The sequence below is a fragment of the Salvelinus fontinalis genome, chromosome 6 (assembly GCF_029448725.1).
Source record: "Salvelinus fontinalis isolate EN_2023a chromosome 6, ASM2944872v1, whole genome shotgun sequence".
Classification (NCBI taxonomy): domain Eukaryota; kingdom Metazoa; phylum Chordata; class Actinopteri; order Salmoniformes; family Salmonidae; genus Salvelinus; species Salvelinus fontinalis.
The window spans coordinates 68532897-68549911 of NC_074670.1; the positions used below are offsets into that span (position 1 = coordinate 68532897).

At 43.3% G+C, this 17015-nt stretch overlaps 3 protein-coding genes and 1 pseudogene across 7 annotated transcripts in view; 1 reads left to right on the plus strand and 3 right to left on the minus strand.

Annotated features, from left to right (window-relative positions):
* Window positions 1-1979, plus strand: part of LOC129858324 (bromodomain-containing protein 8-like) — a 49536-nt gene extending 47557 nt beyond the window's left edge. For 2 of the 3 annotated variants that reach the window (XM_055927476.1, XM_055927477.1), the window contains exons 17-18: window positions 890-934; window positions 1418-1979. In XM_055927476.1, the coding sequence (XP_055783451.1) occupies window positions 890-934; window positions 1418-1477 (105 nt within the window). In that variant the 3' untranslated portion in view covers window positions 1478-1979. The remainder of the gene's footprint in view (window positions 1-889; window positions 935-1417) is intronic. The other variant, XM_055927478.1, reaches the window with a different exon arrangement.
* On the minus strand, window positions 1418-4002 carry LOC129858327 (DNA damage-inducible transcript 4-like protein). Its single transcript, XM_055927483.1, has 2 exons — window positions 3726-4002; window positions 1418-3056 (listed from the first exon to the last, which is right to left on the minus strand). Exons 1-2 carry the CDS (start codon window positions 3895-3897, stop codon window positions 2608-2610), a joined length of 621 nt encoding a protein of 206 aa, XP_055783458.1. The 5' UTR covers window positions 3898-4002; the 3' UTR covers window positions 1418-2607.
* A 132-nt stretch (window positions 4003-4134) lies between these two features.
* Window positions 4135-11125, minus strand: LOC129858328 (stimulator of interferon genes protein-like; annotated as a pseudogene).
* A 2649-nt stretch (window positions 11126-13774) lies between these two features.
* ppp3cb (protein phosphatase 3, catalytic subunit, beta isozyme) overlaps window positions 13775-17015 on the minus strand; it is a 37817-nt gene continuing 34576 nt past the window's right edge. For all 3 annotated transcript variants that reach the window (XM_055927479.1, XM_055927480.1, XM_055927481.1), the window contains one exon: window positions 13775-16696. In XM_055927479.1, coding sequence (XP_055783454.1) covers window positions 16518-16696 — 179 coding nt within the window. In that variant the 3' untranslated portion in view covers window positions 13775-16517. The remainder of the gene's footprint in view (window positions 16697-17015) is intronic.

Below are 17015 nucleotides of genomic sequence, written 5' to 3' on the forward strand. Positions count from 1 at the left end.
TCTCTCCTCTCCGTTACTACCGTCTGTCTACTGTGTCTCTCCTCCCCGTTACTACTGTCTGTCTACTGTGTCTCTCCTCTCCGTTACTACCGTCTGTCTACTGTGTCTCTCCTCTCCGTTACTACCGTCTGTCTACTGTGTCTCTCCTCTCCGTTACTACCGTCTGTCTACTGTGTCTCTCCTCCCCGTTACTACCGTCTGTCTACTGTGTCTCTCCTCTCCGTTACCACCGTCTGTCTACTGTGTCTCTCCTCTCCGTTACTACCGTCTGTCTACTGTGTCTCTCCTCTCCGTTACTACCGTCTGTCTACTGTGTCTCTCCTCCCCGTTACTACCGTCTGTCTACTGTGTCTCTCCTCTCCGTTACCACCGTCTGTCTACTGTCTCTCCTCTCCGTTACTACCGTCTGTCTACTGTCTCTCCTCTCCGTTACTACCGTCTGTCTACTGTCTCTCCTCTCCGTTACCACCGTCTGTCTACTGTGTCTCTCCTCTCCGTTACTACCGTCTGTCTACTGTCTCTCCTCTCCGTTTTACCGTCTGTCTACTGTCTCCTCTCCGTTACTACCGTCTGTCTACTGTCTCCTCTCCGTTACTACCGTCTGTCTACTGTCTCCTCTCCGTTACTACCGTCTGTCTACTGTGTCTCTACTCTCCGTTACTACTGTCTGTCTACTGTTTCTCTCCTCTCCGTTACTACTGTCTGTCTGTACTGTCTCCTCTGCATTTTCGACTGGCTCCTGTGTTCTCACATGACTGTCTGAATGTGTTGTCTTGTTTGTCTGACTGTACTTGTTTGTGTTGTTTCCTCTGGATGTGTGTGTGTACAAGGCGTATATGTCACTGTGTGTTTGTGTTTCTTTTCTCACTAACTGTTTGTCCTCCTACAGGACAGTGTCCCAATGGCCTCTCCCGCTTTCCTTCTCTCTCTTTTTGTAAGTATTCAGGTCAAAGGTCAAATCTCACCAGATTAAGCAGAGTGCACGCTCTGTATCTACGTCACACTACCAAAACACACATCTCACACGCATAAAACACAAGTTTGCTAATCGAACTGACTATAGTGAAACATTCAAAATGCATACACTCACCTCTTATATTAACAAACACATCCCTCACCAAGTTTTTGACCTTCGGTATTTGATTAAGTGGACCCATCCTGGTTGTGGGTGTACGCGCATTTGTTTATCGCCATATGCCTTTTTTTATGTATCCAGTGGTTGTCTTCAACTTCTTTCTTTGCATGTCTCGTCTGGTCCATTGTTTTTCTTTCTTCTGTCGTTTTAATCTTTTGTTTTCTTCATTTCATCTGGCGGGCAGCAGAGATAATCTTGTTTTAAACAAGCCAACCAGGAGCCATCGCTGGGTTTCTAACCTGGTGTCTGACTCACCTCTAACCCAACCTCTCTTCCCTGCAGGACGGGGGCACCAGAGGGCGCCGCTGTGCTATTGAAGCAGACATGAAGATGAAGAAATAACCGGAGTCAAAGGGCAGTAGGTTGCCAATGAGACTTGATGTAGGGATTGGACGATTTAAACCAGAGAATGTTTGATGGAGTTGTTACTGTTCTGTGAAGTTAGTTGTTTGAGTTTAATCAGAGTTTTCGGGTCGCTGTCTGTCGGAATGGCGAGCAGGGCTGCAGTCCTGTGTACAGTTTAACTAACTTAAGTCTATGATTTGCATTTGAAGCCAGTACACTAGATTTACAGTTGCCACAAGTAACCAGCAGACACTGCAGCCCTGGAGTACTGAATCAGTTTTACTACTACAGTACTAGTGACTGACTTGGGGCCCCATTGTGTTTTAGGATGTAGCCAACTGTAAAATATCCTGCAAGGAATTATGAGTCTACTGTATGTTAATGGGAGTACAAAAAAGTAGTACCTGAGTGTTGAACTTTATGTACAGTTTTATTTTCTTCCCCCATTTGTATGTTTTGTTGTTCAACTGTTTATTAAAAGTAAGAGAATTGAAAACAATGGAAGTGTCCGTAACTTTGACAGACCTAAGTTGAGACCTTCAGTTCTTAGGGTATAGACTAATCATTGGTGATTCTGACAGCTGTTTTGATTGAAAGAGTATGGAAACCCTGAAAAGAATACTGTGCAAAAACATTCACATTTCTCAGTTTAACAATACTGCAACAGTCGGACACAGGGTGCTTCCACATCCAGCATGAGATTTCCATGGTTTTACAAAAGACAATCAAGCAATTGTTTCGAACAGAAATGTGCACAAAATATAAAACCTGTCAGAGTTAGATTGTACCATACTTGGTAACATATTTCACCCCCTGCTATAACCAGCAAGGTAACATGCATTCTGTGCTCTTTTCTATGTCAACTGAAATTTCAGCAGTACAAAACATATAGGGTATCCAGTCCTTCCTTTTCAAACACTACAAAATTATCTCTTTTCACAATTGAACTGACTGTTCTTCAGTGATATTACAGTGCAAAATGTTCATTTATTTCAACTCTCCAATACAGTAGTGTACACTAACATATATTTAGTTCACTGAAAAAATACAGTGGTGCAACAGCTTTTTCTCCTAACTGGAATGTCGAGAATTATAGGCCACATGTTGATTCCTGATAAGAAATTGTCTCAGCAGAATTCATGTATGACAGGGCTCGCGGAGGAATACAATTTCTTCTTGACCAGCCGGTACTGGGGTCGTAGTTTCAACACCTTGTCGGTAACGAATATGTGCTTGAGAGGCGGCCAACAGTCTTTGTCCAGCTTGAACACGACGGACAGCTCGAAAGTAGGAGTGACAGTCGGGTCGGGTGTTATAGTGCCCAGCATTTGCAGCTGTTGGCCCAGTTGTGTCTCCAAATAGACCTGTATGAATGCCCCGCGGAGCCCGCACGGCTCTCCCGCTGAGGAACGCACCACATCCAGGGCAACGTTGGCGGTCAGCGGGCGGGGAAGCAGCAGTATCCGGCACCGCAGACTCGATTCTTTAGCTTCAGAGAGACAACGCACTAACTGCCTGGTCATGTCCTGCTGGAGTATTCTCTCTTCACAGTCGAGAGCCGTTTCAGAGTCCAGACCTGGAAAAGAGAATGGTGTGTTGATATCAATATTGCTGATGAACCAGGAGTTGAAGTTGTACAGCCTATACTTTAGTATTGCAGACATTTGGCAGGGGCTATATTTAGGCCTTATATCTATATATGCCAAGACTATTTGACCTACTTAGTTATTCAGGCTATTCAAGAACATTGCAACATTACATTTCAAACCATCTTAAAAATGTTATTTTGATGATTAGTCCTAAACACGTTGCACTATAGATTTCGAATATTACATACTTAGTAACATTGTAATAGGGAATTTATTTTCATCGTAAAAATAAGGCAATGTATCAGCCACTTGAAACTAGAGGAGAGAGCTCAGGTCAAGTAACTTTTAGAACAGATCATCAGCTGATAGTCATGAGCTGTCGGCTACAGTAAACTATCTGGCTGCATCAGCTGCATTGTATCACGGCAGGCTACTGTGGCCGCTTGGAAAATACATGTTACGCCAGGCAACAGATACATATACCAAAGTTGCCAAGGATTACAAAGTAAAAATAGTTGTTTCCATTATGGTCCTCTACAAATTTTGTCAAAAGGCCTATAAATTCACCAAAGTTAAATGGAATGGTTATCAAAAGCCATTATTTAGTACAGTACATCTGATGAAATACATACTTAGATTTCAGAACAGAGACTTACTTGAGTTTATTTCCTTGATGAATTCAGAACTTTCAATGCTGCCTCGACGCACATATTTTTTGTCGCTCGAAGTAATTTGACAGAGAAACTTTCTCATCAGTTCGACAATGTTATCCTCTTCAGACACAATCGGAATTCCGTGTCCGAGGACCAAAGCCGGGGTATAGACCATTTTGATTGTCTCTCTATCTCCAATACTCCACTCAGTGATACACGTTTTCTGTCTATTCTCTCCATGTAGAAGTCAGTTGATTGTAGTCATTGGAACTGTCACTGTGTTTAAATAGTACTCCTTGGTTGCGTCAGCTGAGTTTGATCGCGTGTGGGACCGCCTCCTTGGTTACCATAGCAGCGCGACGGCGAGCAACTGCTGAACAGGGTTGAATCAGCCTCACGCAACATGCCTAGACGTTGCATTGGCTGGCTACTCAATACTGATAATATCACCTCTTTTATCCAGTATTCTGTCTTCTGTGCAATGAATGCTATTAGACAGGTATATTGTTAGGTTATCAAGAAAATAAAAATGAACAATTACTCATATTTAGAACAAATTGTTTTATTTTGTTCTAAACAAAGATTATTCTGATCTCATAATGTATTTTCAACTGATGACAGAATTATGGATACCTAATTTAGGCCTAAAAAGGAAGCCCCCTAAAAATGATCGTATTGGATATTGGAAATGGTTGTCTTGATCCCCTTTTGATGAATCCTTTCATAAGTATGTCACCTGTAGGTTCTGGAATACACTGGAAAACCCTCACTAGCCACTAGCCTTACCTGGGCTGAGTCACAGGTGAATCACATCACATGGCCTGATACTCACTGACCAGGCAGGAAGTGGATTTCCCCTGAACCTTGGATCTTCCCTTCCTGCTCTCCTCTTCCTGTTTCCCTCTCACCCTGGGCCCTTTCAACACTCACAAAAGTGTTTCAGACATGGGGAAATGAATGCGTATCTGGAAGAGTCAATGTTTTCTCACCAAACAACTCTTGGGCAAACAACTCCATAGTCCCTCTTGAGTGACTCAGTGGCCTAAGGCACTGCATCACAGCACAAGAGGTGCCACTACAGTCCCTGGTTCAAATCCAGGCTGTATCACATCTGGCTGTGATTGGAAGTCCATTGGGTGGCGCACAATAGGCCCAGCGTCGTCGGGGTTTGGCCGGGGTAGGCTGTCATTGTAAATAAGAATTTGTTCTTAACTAACTTGCTGGGTTAAATAAAATAGAAAGTGTGTGTTGTGGGTATTGGAAATGAAAAAACAAGTCTCATGCTATATATATAGACTTATGTGTTATTTTTAAACTCACATGTTGGACCTGTTCAGAATATATGGCTAGATCTGTGCCCCAGGAAGGAGTCTGACTGTAAAACAGTTCAGTTATGAGTCACAGAAAGGGACTTTTCCCCTTTGTGACTATACCTGTACACCAGCCTATCATCTTCAGCCCTGCCCAGATCATGTGAGGATCTGGCTACCATTATGACATCAGACCAGTAAAGAGGGAGTTTGCTGTCTTTCTATGGAAGTGAAGGGAAACCACATATGTGTTGGTCTGTGGGGCTTGCCACTGTGTCTGGCTAGGCTGATGCAGACAGCCACTCTGCTTGCATTTCCCATGTGTTTGTGTGTGAGTGCGTGTGTCCATGTTTGTGTGTGTTTGTTCACAGATATCAGCTTCCTCATCAGATTGAGAACAGGTATTCACAGGTTCTCAAATGATTTACCTAATTAAGTAAATTAATCAAATGCACCATGTATCACTGATGTGCCCTATTTCCGTCACAACGTTTTATCCTCCAAGCATATTCAGTGGTTGAGACACTCTGAAACTGCTCATATCTATTCAAAGTCAGTCCAGAACACCCAGACCAGTCCCAGACTCAGTCACCTGCTTCCTAGATCAGGCATGGTCTATCACCAGGTCAACATTCACAAGGACGCAGGGCCAGACGGATTACCAGGACGTGTACTCCGAGCATGCGCTGACCAACTGGCAAGTGTCTTCAATGACATTTTCAATCTCTCCCTGTCTGAGTCTGTAATACCAACCTGTTTCAAGCAGACCACCATAGTCCCTGTGCCCAAGAACACTAAGGTAACCTGCCTAAATGACTACCGACCCTGGCACTCACGTCTGTAGCCATGAAGTGATTTGAAAGGCTAGACCCACTAGACCCACAGAAACACTAGACCCACTCCAATTTGCATACCACCCTAACAGATCCACAGATGATGCAATCTCTATTGCACTCCACATTGCCCTTTCCCACCTGGACAAAAGGAACTCCTACGTGAGAATGCTATTCATTGACTACAGCTCAGCGTTCAACACCATAGTTCCCTCAAAGCTCATCACTAAGCTAAGGACCCAGGGACTAAACACCTCCCTCTGCAACTGGATCCTGGACTTCCTGACGGGCCGCCCCCAGGTGGTAACAGATCTGCCACGCTGATCCTCAACACAGAGCCTCCTCAGGGGTGCGTGCTCAGTCCCCTCCTGTACTCCCTGTTCACACATGACTGCATGGCCAAGCACGACTCTAACACCATCATTAAGTTTTCCGACGACACAACAGTGGTCGGCCTGATCACAGACAACAATAATACAGCCTATAGGGAGGACGTCAGAGATCTGGCAGTGTGGTGCCAGGATAACAGCCTCTCCCACAAACACACCAAGACAGTTGTAAAGAGGGCATGACAACACCTATTCCCCGTCAGAAGACTGAAAAGACTTGGCATGGGTCCTCAGATCCTCAAAAAGTTACACAGCTGCACCATCGAGAGCATCCTGACTGGTTGCATCACCACCTGCTATGGCAACAGCTCGGCCTCCGACCGCAAGGCACTACAGAGGGTAGTGCGTATGGCCCAGTACATCACTGTGATCAAGCTTCCTGCCATCCAGGACCTCTATACCAGGCGGTGTCAGAGGAAGGCCCCAAAAATTGTCAAAGACACCAGCCATCCCAGTCATAGACTGTTCTCTCTGCTATTGCACGGCAAGCAGTACCGGAGCGCCAAGTCTAGTTCCAAAAGGCTTCTTAACAGCTTCTACCCCCAAGCCAAAAGACTCCCGAACAGCTAATCAAATGGCTACCCAGACTTTTTGCATTGTTCCCACCCCCATTTTTACACTGCTGCTACTCTCTGTTTATTATCTATGCATTGTCACTTTACCTCTACCTACATGATGCCCACATACATTGACTCTGTACCGGTACCCCCTGTATAAAGCCTCGCCTTTGTTATTTTATTGTTGCTCCTTAATTTTTTTTATTTGTTCAACAAATAAAATCTTGCTTCAGTTCATTTTAGTAAATACTTTCCAGAATATTTTTTTTTTAATTGAACAAAAATAAAACAAGTAAGGGCTTGTAAGTAAGCATTTCACTGTAAGGTCTACACCTGTTGCATTCGGCACATGTGACAAATAACATTTGATTTGACACACACACACACACACACACACACACACACACACACACACACACACACACACACACACACACACACACACACACACACACACACACACACACACAAACAGGGAATACTGGGATTAGGCAATTCAGTGCAACAACCCAAAAAATCTGCAAATGGGTTTATAGATTGTGCACACATTTGGCCACGTGTGCACGTGTTGGGCTTTTCCACATTATTTTTGTATTTTCCAGAGCTTTTTAACCACTCACTGTTGATTCACTATTTGACCACATGGTGGTGCCAGTGTAATGCATTTCACTTTGGGATAGTGTTTGAGAAGGTGACTGACTGTAAGGTAATCCCTACCTACCTGTCTATTCTCGTCCAATAGGCTGTAGACACTGTGCTTGTAGACACGCCCCCTGACCCCTGCTCTGTCATCTCTGTGTTAGGGAGGTTGTCATAGAAACGGATGTTGGTGTCTTTCATCCTCCAGCTTGTGAGCGATGTTGGCGTTGAGAGGGAGGAGGATTAGGAGCTTTCTGGAACCCCTGGTCTCAAACGGACCTGCCGTGTGTAAGGCACGGAATTCTGCTATAGAACCCTCCAACCCTACCACAAAAATACAGATAAACGAATACACACAGCTGACATGATACAGTATTTGTTACGTTACAGAAAAAAGCTTAATAAATGCCCCTGTAAAAATAAGTACAGCCTTCTCTCTGACTGTTCGTTGTGATTAATCAACATCAAATCCAGAGGTTATGATTTTCTTTGTGTTTGAGCTAATGGTAGTCTACTTACGAGGCAACACCAGGTTGAGGTAGCCCAGGTGGAAAGACCAAGCCAGGCCATGAGCCACATTCATCTTCCTCTCCTCACAAATCTCTGACACTTCCACTTCAGACGGACCCTGGATATGGGAGAGAGAAACAACAACCAGGAAATAACCAGAATTACTCACAGGCAGACATGCAGGGAATCTGGTATAAAAATATTTACTGGGATTTACTGAAACCACAACCATGATGAGCAATCAAAAACCCCAACTCTGGTGAGCTAACAAGAATCACTCTAGCACACAGTCAGCATTTTACAGCAGCATGTAAGCTACAATATCGTTCAGTATAATTGGCTTCAGGAAGCTAAACTATGTTATTAGTGGCTTAAAGGAGAGGGTTTGGAGACCCACACCAGACTGATGATTAAAACCATCCTTGAGACCAGGGTTGGGTTTAATTCCATTTCAATTCCAGTCAATGCAGACAGTAAAACTAATACCAATTCCAAATTGTCCTCATTGTAAAGCATTCAAAATAACTAGAATTGGAACTTCAGGGTACATCCTGAATTTAATGGAATTGAAATGGAATTCCCCCCAACCCTGCTGGAGACACACAGGGTCCTGTGTTGGTTCATATTGTGTGTGAGAGTTCCAGATCAGGCTCTTGTTATCTCACCAGTACTCCCAGGGTGTTGAGTAGAGGGTAGAGGCCAAAGGCCAAGATCACCATGCTCCACTGGTCTCTCCAGGGCTGTGGCTCGGTCAGGCCCAACAGCAGCACTGCCAACCCCACACCCAGGAGAGTATACACACCCACACAGGCTGTCACCATCTGACCCAGCCTCCCACCACGGTACCTGGGTAGATAGAGAGGTGAGAGAAGGAGAGAAGGGGAGGTAGAGAGGGAGGCAGGTAATATGTAAATATTTATCTATTTATTTGGCTACCATGTTTTGTGAGTATGAGTATGACTATGAGTATGGAAGTTAAGTTCCCTCACCGGGTAGTTGCATGATGAAGACATTCCTGTAAGAGAAGAAACACTCCATGCAGCGAGGGCCCCACAGTCAGGATGAGTATCGCTGCTGCAACGTGTCTGAAGAAGCTCTCAGGCTCCAAAACCAAGATGGCCGTCATCACCACAGTAGCCAATCCTATCGCACCGGCTTTGTGTAGACTCCCACGAGGCTGAGGGACCAGACTCTCCTCCCCTCCCAACTGTTGCATCTGAGGAACAGACATAACAGCACCATGACTAAGTATGAGAGATATAACATAAAAATAATCAGTAAACACCTGTTCCTTTTGTAATTTTCACAACTTCTTGAAAGGTTGCCTTCTTGAAAGGCATTTCAACAGCCATAATCATGAACTAAGTGCCTTGCGTTATATGGGCATTGAATTGGTGAAGGCCATGTAGGGGAGGAGATAGGGATACATTACTTCTCTAAAGAGAGACCTATTGGATAGACCGCTTGTGCACACTTGCCCCGGCAGGCCTTAATGAGGAATGTTATTTTTCTTGTTGTTTGTAGTATGTTATCAATAGGCCAAACACTTTGGTAATGACATCCTAATGTAATTGTATTGTGTGTCTGTGTCACACCCTGATCAGTTTCACCTGTCTTCGTGCTTGTCTCCAGACCGCACCAGGTGTCTCCCATCTCCCCCCATTATCCCTTGTGCATATATACTGTTTGTCTGTTGCCAGTTCGTCTTGTCCCATCAAGTCCTACCAGCGTGTTCCCGTGTTTCCTGTGCTCTAGTTTTTGTTTTTCCTAGTCTTTCCAATTCTAACCTTTCTGCCTGTCCTGATCCTGCCTGACTCTGGATTAGGACTTTTTCCCTGCCTTGACTTACCTTTTGCCTGCCCCTTGTACTATAATAAACTCTGATACTCGTACTATCCGCCTCCTGTGTCTGCATCTGAGTCTTAGCCTGAGCCGTGATACTATGCATCTTTCTTACATTGTCATGTTTCCCCCACAGCTCTCTCTCTGCTGGGATCTCTTGATTGGGCCAATACTGACTGTGAATGTAGAAATATGCCCACCTGTGAGGTCTTCTTGTTGTGACATTGATTGCCATTGCCTTGCACGCTGAAGAAGGGCTCATACTGTATGTCAATTTAAGTTTATTTACCGGAGTGCTGTCCTATTTCTGGTCTTTGGATAATATATCAGGATCCAGCACCCGATTTAAGTTTATAAAGTCAAACACGTTGTTTATCTTTTCCTTGTCCAGTATTGTGCAAGTGTAACGGATGTGAAATGGCTAGCTAGTTAGCGGGTACGCGCTAGTAGCATTTCAATCAGTTACGTCACTTGCTCTGAGACTTAAGTAGTGTTGCCCCTTGCTCTGCAAGGGCCGCGGCTTTTGTGGAGCGATGGGTAACGATGCTTCGTGGTTGACTGTTGTTGATGTGTGCAGAGGGTCCCTGGTTCGCGCCCGTGTCGGGGCGAGGGGACGACGTAAAGTTATACTGTTACATTGGTGCCGTGACCCGGATCACTGGTTGCTGCGGAAAAGGAGGAGGTTGAAAGGGGGGTGAGTGTAACGGATGTGAAATGGCTAGCTAGTTAGCGGGTACGCGCTAGTAGCATTTCAATCAGTTACGTCACTTGCTCTGAGACTTAAGTAGTGTTGCCCCTTGCTCTGCAAGGGCCGCGGCTTTTGTGGAGCGATGGGTAACGATGCTTCGTGGTTGACTGTTGTTGATGTGTGCAAAGGGTCCCTGGTTCGCGCCCGTGTCGGGGCGAGGGGACGACGTAAAGTTATACTGTTACACAATGTTGGCATAGCAACCAAAGACACATTCTCACATTACTACACAATGGAAAGCCTGATCTTCTGGTCCTCAAGTCAACTACAGGTGAGCAATTCATACAATTGGCCAGTGCATGCCTGCATGGGGTAAGACTGGGAATATGACTATCATTAATAAAATAATATGGCTAATCTACTTAAAGGAATACTTTCAGATTTTTGCAATGAGGCCCTTTATCTACTTGCCAGACTCAGATGAACTCGTGGATACCATTTTTATGTCTCTGTGTCCAGTATGAAGGAAGTTAGAGGTACAGTAGTTTCACAAGCCAATGCTAACTAGCGTTAGTGCAATAACACCCATAGAATTCCAGTCGTTGCACTAAGGCTAGTTAGCACTGGCTTGTAAAACTACCTAACTTCCTCTAGCTTGCTCGGCTCTATACCTGCCATATGAAATCTGCTATAAAAAAAATAAAAAAGCAAATGTTCAATTAATTCACAAGTCCATCCGACTCTGTGGAAGTAGATTAAGGACCTCATTGCCAAAACCCCAAAGTATCCCTTTAAGAGAAACCCTCAGCCTGCTTTGCTTTGCATTGTATAAAGTGGGAAGGAAGAGGACCATCTTTATATTAGAATTAGATTGAAGGAAATAAGAATTATAGTCCAGTAAAACCCATGAACTATTAAATGGTGCCCTGATGTTACCCGTGCACTTCAGAGTAGTGAAAACGACCCACAATACATACATAATCTCCATGACTACATTCTTATACCACATATTACATTTGGAGACTATCACTGATTCAAATCAAATCAAATTGTATTAGTAACATGCGCCGAATAGAACAGGTGTAGACCTCACAGTGACACGCTCACTTACGAACCCCTAACCAACGATGCAGTTTAAAAACATACGGATAAGAATAAGAAATACAAGTAACAGGTAATTAAAGAGCATTCATTCATATATTCACAATAAATACATATCTCAATGAGGGAATTGCTATCCTATATTCAGATCTAGACACTGAATCATTTGAAGGTCCAGTTGAAATGCAGAAAACATGATTTATTTTACATTTTTCATGTAGCTTATCTGTTGAGGCTTACCTTTTTATGTTTTGAATGATCCCAGTTCCAGAATACAGAACAACAGAGACAATTCCAGATTGAAAGAGATTAAAATAGATGTGTGTTGATAGAAAATCAGATGAATAGAGATTATAAATCAGAGCTAGCACTTCTCCCTCTCACTTCTCCCTCTCATCCCTCTCCACTTGTTTTCTCACTCTCTCCCTGCTTCCCTTTGTGTTATACAAATTTGGGTAATAGTTTCAGTTTCAGTTTACAAGAGGCAATATATCCCACACAATGAGCGATAAAGACCAATAGAGCTAGATAAAAAGTGATAAAGACAGAGAGGTATAAAGCTTGCTGCAAACAAATTCCACAGAGAGGGGTTGATGTACTGTAATAGGTAACAGTAGTGGAACAGGGAGTGGAGGAAGAGGCATGGGTGTTTTTAGAACCCGATTTATCACTGTTTAAATATACTGCTACAGCTGCCACGTCTCTGATTAACCATACAGTATGTGTTCTTATGATAACCTGATCGGGAGGTGATTTAACAAGTTTCAGTCAACCCACCTCTCTCTCCAGTCTACTCAAACCTTATAAGTGTGTTATTACACAGAACATCACAGCAAGTACAGTACCTATCCAGGTGTGGACTTCTGTATGAGATGAATATTAAGCAGGGGTGTCAATTGGGTATGGCCATACACTAGCTCAACACAAACAATTTAAAATAGGCAACTAAAATCATTCCAATCCCGATTAAAAGGCAAAAGCAGTTTATCAGTGTCAGCTGGTCTGATGTGAATACCATGCGGACACCTGGGAGCGGGAGGGGAAGGCTGTTTGTGTGGCTGGCAACCGGCTGGGTTTGTGGAGAACAGAGATCTGTATACAATGGCGAAATGCTTACATGTATGTCTCCGCCCTAACAATGGGAGTCTTCCCAAAGGTGCGAAGGCAGGCGACAAGTTAAGTTCCAAAATAACCCCATAGAAACGCATTGGGATCATTTTGGTTGGATTTTGGTGATAATAAAACCTCTCGTTTAGCCTCTTCCTCTCTGTAGAGAGCCTCATCGACGCAGCTGCATGAAACGGCAGGACTTTTTCTCAACACATTGCAGAGGTAGCTAAAGACAGCTGTACTAGATGGTATTGTCTATGTAACTGCTGTTTGACTTGACATTAAACTAAACTATAGTTCTAATCCCGGTGCTGAGCTAGTGCGTAGCAGGCTAATTGTTGTATGACGTGTTTGTAGAATGTTAAATCCCCTATTGCCTGAGGTGAATGAAGCTACAGCGACAAGGTGATCATGACTGGAGTATATTGAACTTGTTTTCCTCTTTTCCGAGAAAATAAAGCAAATGTCCAATTCATGAATCAAATTTAAATGTATCCTCTTGATGGATTGGAACCCGACCGTATAATGTCAGAAAGAGCCTGTGGTGTGTGTGTGTGTGTGTGTGTGTGTGTGTGTGTGTGTGTGTGTGTGTGTGTGTGTGTGTGTGTGTGTGTGTGTGTGTGTGTGTGTGTGTGTGTGTGTGTGTGTGTGTGTGTGCGTGTGTGCGTGTGTGCGTGTGTGCGTGTGTGCGTGTGTGTGCGTTTCTGTATGCGTTTGTCTGTGTATGAAGGAGTTAATGAACCAGCCAGATCAGCCGTGATAAAAGTCAGTATTCGACATCCATCCATGTCTGAGGTCGGGAGATGATGTGGAAACCAGCCACTAGGGGCAACAGTGAACACTGTTACCTTCAAGTAGGTTTCGGTAGGGCGTTGTGCATGGGGATGCGTAAGCATCTGCCTCTGTTCCAGAAGGTTGCATGTTCGAATCCAGCAATAGAAACCGTTAAAATTCAGAGTTAATGCCTGACCTTAAACACTTTGACATTTGGAACTGGAACAACTTCGACATTTGATGGGTGAGAAACATGGATGAACGTCTAACTCTGACGTGAGACAGGCCATAAACAGAAGTATGCCAAAGGTTCATGCATATTTTATTCAAGAGTAAAAAAGTGGTTTGTCCCATGGGGCATGCTTACAGTTTGTGTAATAAGGGAGTCCGAGAGAGAACCATGGCACAAACTATATGGCACGAGGTCTCCGGTAAGTTCACCTCTCAAAATAAAGCACAATGAGACCAAACAAGGATCAGCAAAACGCAAGAGCAATTAGCAGAGAGCTTAAGAATAATGTTAATCATAAATATAATAATAATAATATTAAATAACAAGAATATAATTTAAGAATTATGATTAGAGAATACACTTTTCCTTTAAAATGTGTGAGACAACTTCTGTAACTGTGTCTGCTTTTACAGATGAGTTTTCCATGCAATCATGCTTTGGCTGCCTGAATGTAAGTCTGTGTCTTTTTATAGTACGGTTATTCATTCACACTATTGTACACTCTTAGAAAAAAAGTGCTATCTAGTGCCTAAAAGGGTTCTTTGGCTGTCCCCATAGGAGAACCCTTTGAAGAACCCTTTTTGGTTCCAGGTAGAACCTTTCTGAATTCCATTTAGAACCCTTTCCACAGAGGGTTCTACATGGAACCCAAAAAAGTTCTACCTGGAAGCAAAAACGGTTCCACCTGGAACCGAAAAGGGTTCTCCTATAGGGACAACCGAAGATCCATTTTGGAACCCTTTTTTCTAAGTGTAGGTTTCAAAATAACTCCTGCACATCAGAGAGGAGCGATAGAGTTACAACGCATGGCACCTCATACAAACGTCTAGTCTGTACAGCATCAAAATAAAATAATACATGAACTCATAATACAGTCATGAAAAACCTCAAATGAAATAAAAAACGAAATCCCCAAATAAAATAAAAACTGGAAAATGTTTTTTTCACAAATAAATATCATCCCTTAGTTCATTTGAAGCAAGAAGATAAAAATAACTTACCATACTGAAACACGGCACAAATAGAATTTCACATTATTATTATCAAATAACTTAATTGCATGCACTGATGCGTTTATAAATGCTTTACAAATAAATAACCTTCTGTTAGTCACTGTTCACACTCAGCCAAAAACACCATTTCATTTTCAAAGTAGAACAAAACAGCATATATAGGGACTTACTCCAGTACAGCCGACACAGGTTATAGGCTACTGGACAGCACATAAGAGGACACCATAGAAATGGAATGCATAGAACAGACATCACTCATTGCTGATTCTGATTGCATGCCAACAAACATACAGGTGTCCATTCTATGCTTTCTATTTCTATGATTGACTTGGCAGCAATAGAACATAAAAGTGTAGATAGTCCCAGCAAGTAAAATATGTAACAGTGGTAAAAAGGTGTCCTTAAAACTGAAATAAGATCAGTTTTGGAAATCATCTGACTTGGCAGCAATAGAACATAAGAGTGGAACAGACAGACATTGCCCCTAAATGTGATGAACGGTCAGTTTTGTTTATCTGACTTTAGGGGGACTTTAGGGGGTGTAGTGAGTGTACTGTGAACTCTGTGAACTCTGTGTGCCACCTCAGCACTGGCTAACTGGCCAGTGGAGCATATTGGCTTAATAAGATGGAGAACACTCAGGTAATAAGACTGCATTTTGAACCTTCTGACAACTTCATCTTTTCCTTGAAGTTAATAAATAGTATGTTTAATTTCAATGTCCTGTTATTATCATATAGTACTAGTAGCAAAACATATTCGAAAGCACTACCATGTATGTTTGCAGATGAAAATGGCATTCAAATTTCACACGCAGATGCAAACGCATACACAAATAAACTCACAGACGCCATGACAACGATCCATCACCCTATCTAGATATCTTATAAAATAAAATGAATGAAGTAAACCACCGACAGGGATGACACAACTTCCTGTTTTAAAATGAGAAGAGGAAACTGTAAATCACGGACAGGTAGTACCTCCCCCGCATGCCACTTCAGCTCCCGTCGACCTCTCACCTACATGCCTTCACTCCCCAATCCCCACCCTTCCCCTGTCCCAACACAACAGAAAGGTAACATCTGTCACCCAGTCAGCCCCACCCTCCCTCTGCCCCCAACACAACAGAAAGGTAACATCTGTCACCCAGTCAGCCCCACCCTCCCTCTGCCCCCAACACAACAGAAAGGTAACATCTGTCACCCAGTCAGCCGCACTACACAATTAGAACAGAACAGTAGCTCTTTGTTTTGCATTGGAGTGTTCCAGAACGTCCAGTAGAGTGTTCCGTAGTGTAGTGTGGTCAGGTGGTCAGGGGTCTGTAGTAGTGTGTGACCAGGTCAGGGAATGATGGAACCTGCAGTACAGTTTGTCCAATAGGAGGTCTGATCCATCCATGGCACAGTCTTGTCACACGGGTAGAGAGAAGGGCTGGGGGGCAACAGGCCAGGGTAGGGGGAGGAGGATGGTGTGTGTACCATTAGTGTATACGTGTAGATCTATATGTTTACTGTGTTTTCTGTATGATCCCTGTTTAAGTGTATGTCTAAGTATGTGTTTACCGTAAGTGTGTTTTAATTTAAGTGTGTAAGTCAAATGTGTGTATGTGTGGGTATGTACTTTATATCTAAGTGTGTGTACTAGTGTTTATGTATAAATGTGTGTATGTGTGGGTATGTACTTTATATCTAAGTGTGTGTACTAGTGTTTATGTATAAATGTGTGTATGTGTGAGTATGTACTTTATATCTAAGTGTGTGTATTAGTGTTTATGTATAAATGTGTGTGTGTGCATCACTGTATATTGCTGTTGTTGTCGGTGCCGTTGGGCTCCCCCATGTTCATGCGGCCCATGGAGACACCCACACTGTTGACGGCGTCACGGCGGGGGGGCATGCGCTCGTTGATCCGGTCCAGACCCTTGGCCTCCGCAAAGCTATTGATCTTATGTTGAGGAGAGAAGCCTCGGGTCGCTGGGGAGGCAGACCACAACTCAGTTACAGACTCATCTAATACACACACACACATATACTCACGCTCGTGTAATACACACACAATGTAGTTACGGTGCACTTGCTACCAGGGTTGAGATGAATTCCATTTCAATTCCAGTCAATTCAGGAGGTACACTGAAATTCCATTTCCAATTCTCTTCAAAGCTTAAAAAACATTTAGAATTTGGTTTACTTTCTGAATTGGCTGAAATTGAAATGGAATTGATCCCAACCCTGCTGCTACATACAAGATAAGCAATTCCTACACACAATAACCAGTTTAGTACACGATAAGCAA

Coding starts and splice junctions, on each gene's coding strand:
- LOC129858327 (XM_055927483.1), bottom strand. CDS start 3,897: ATGGTCTATACCCCGGCTTTGGTCCTCGGACACGGAATTCCGATTGTG. Junction 3,057..3,725: donor CATCAAGGAAATAAACTCAA/GTAAGTCTCTGT, acceptor TCTCTTTTCCAG/GTCTGGACTCTGAAACGGCT.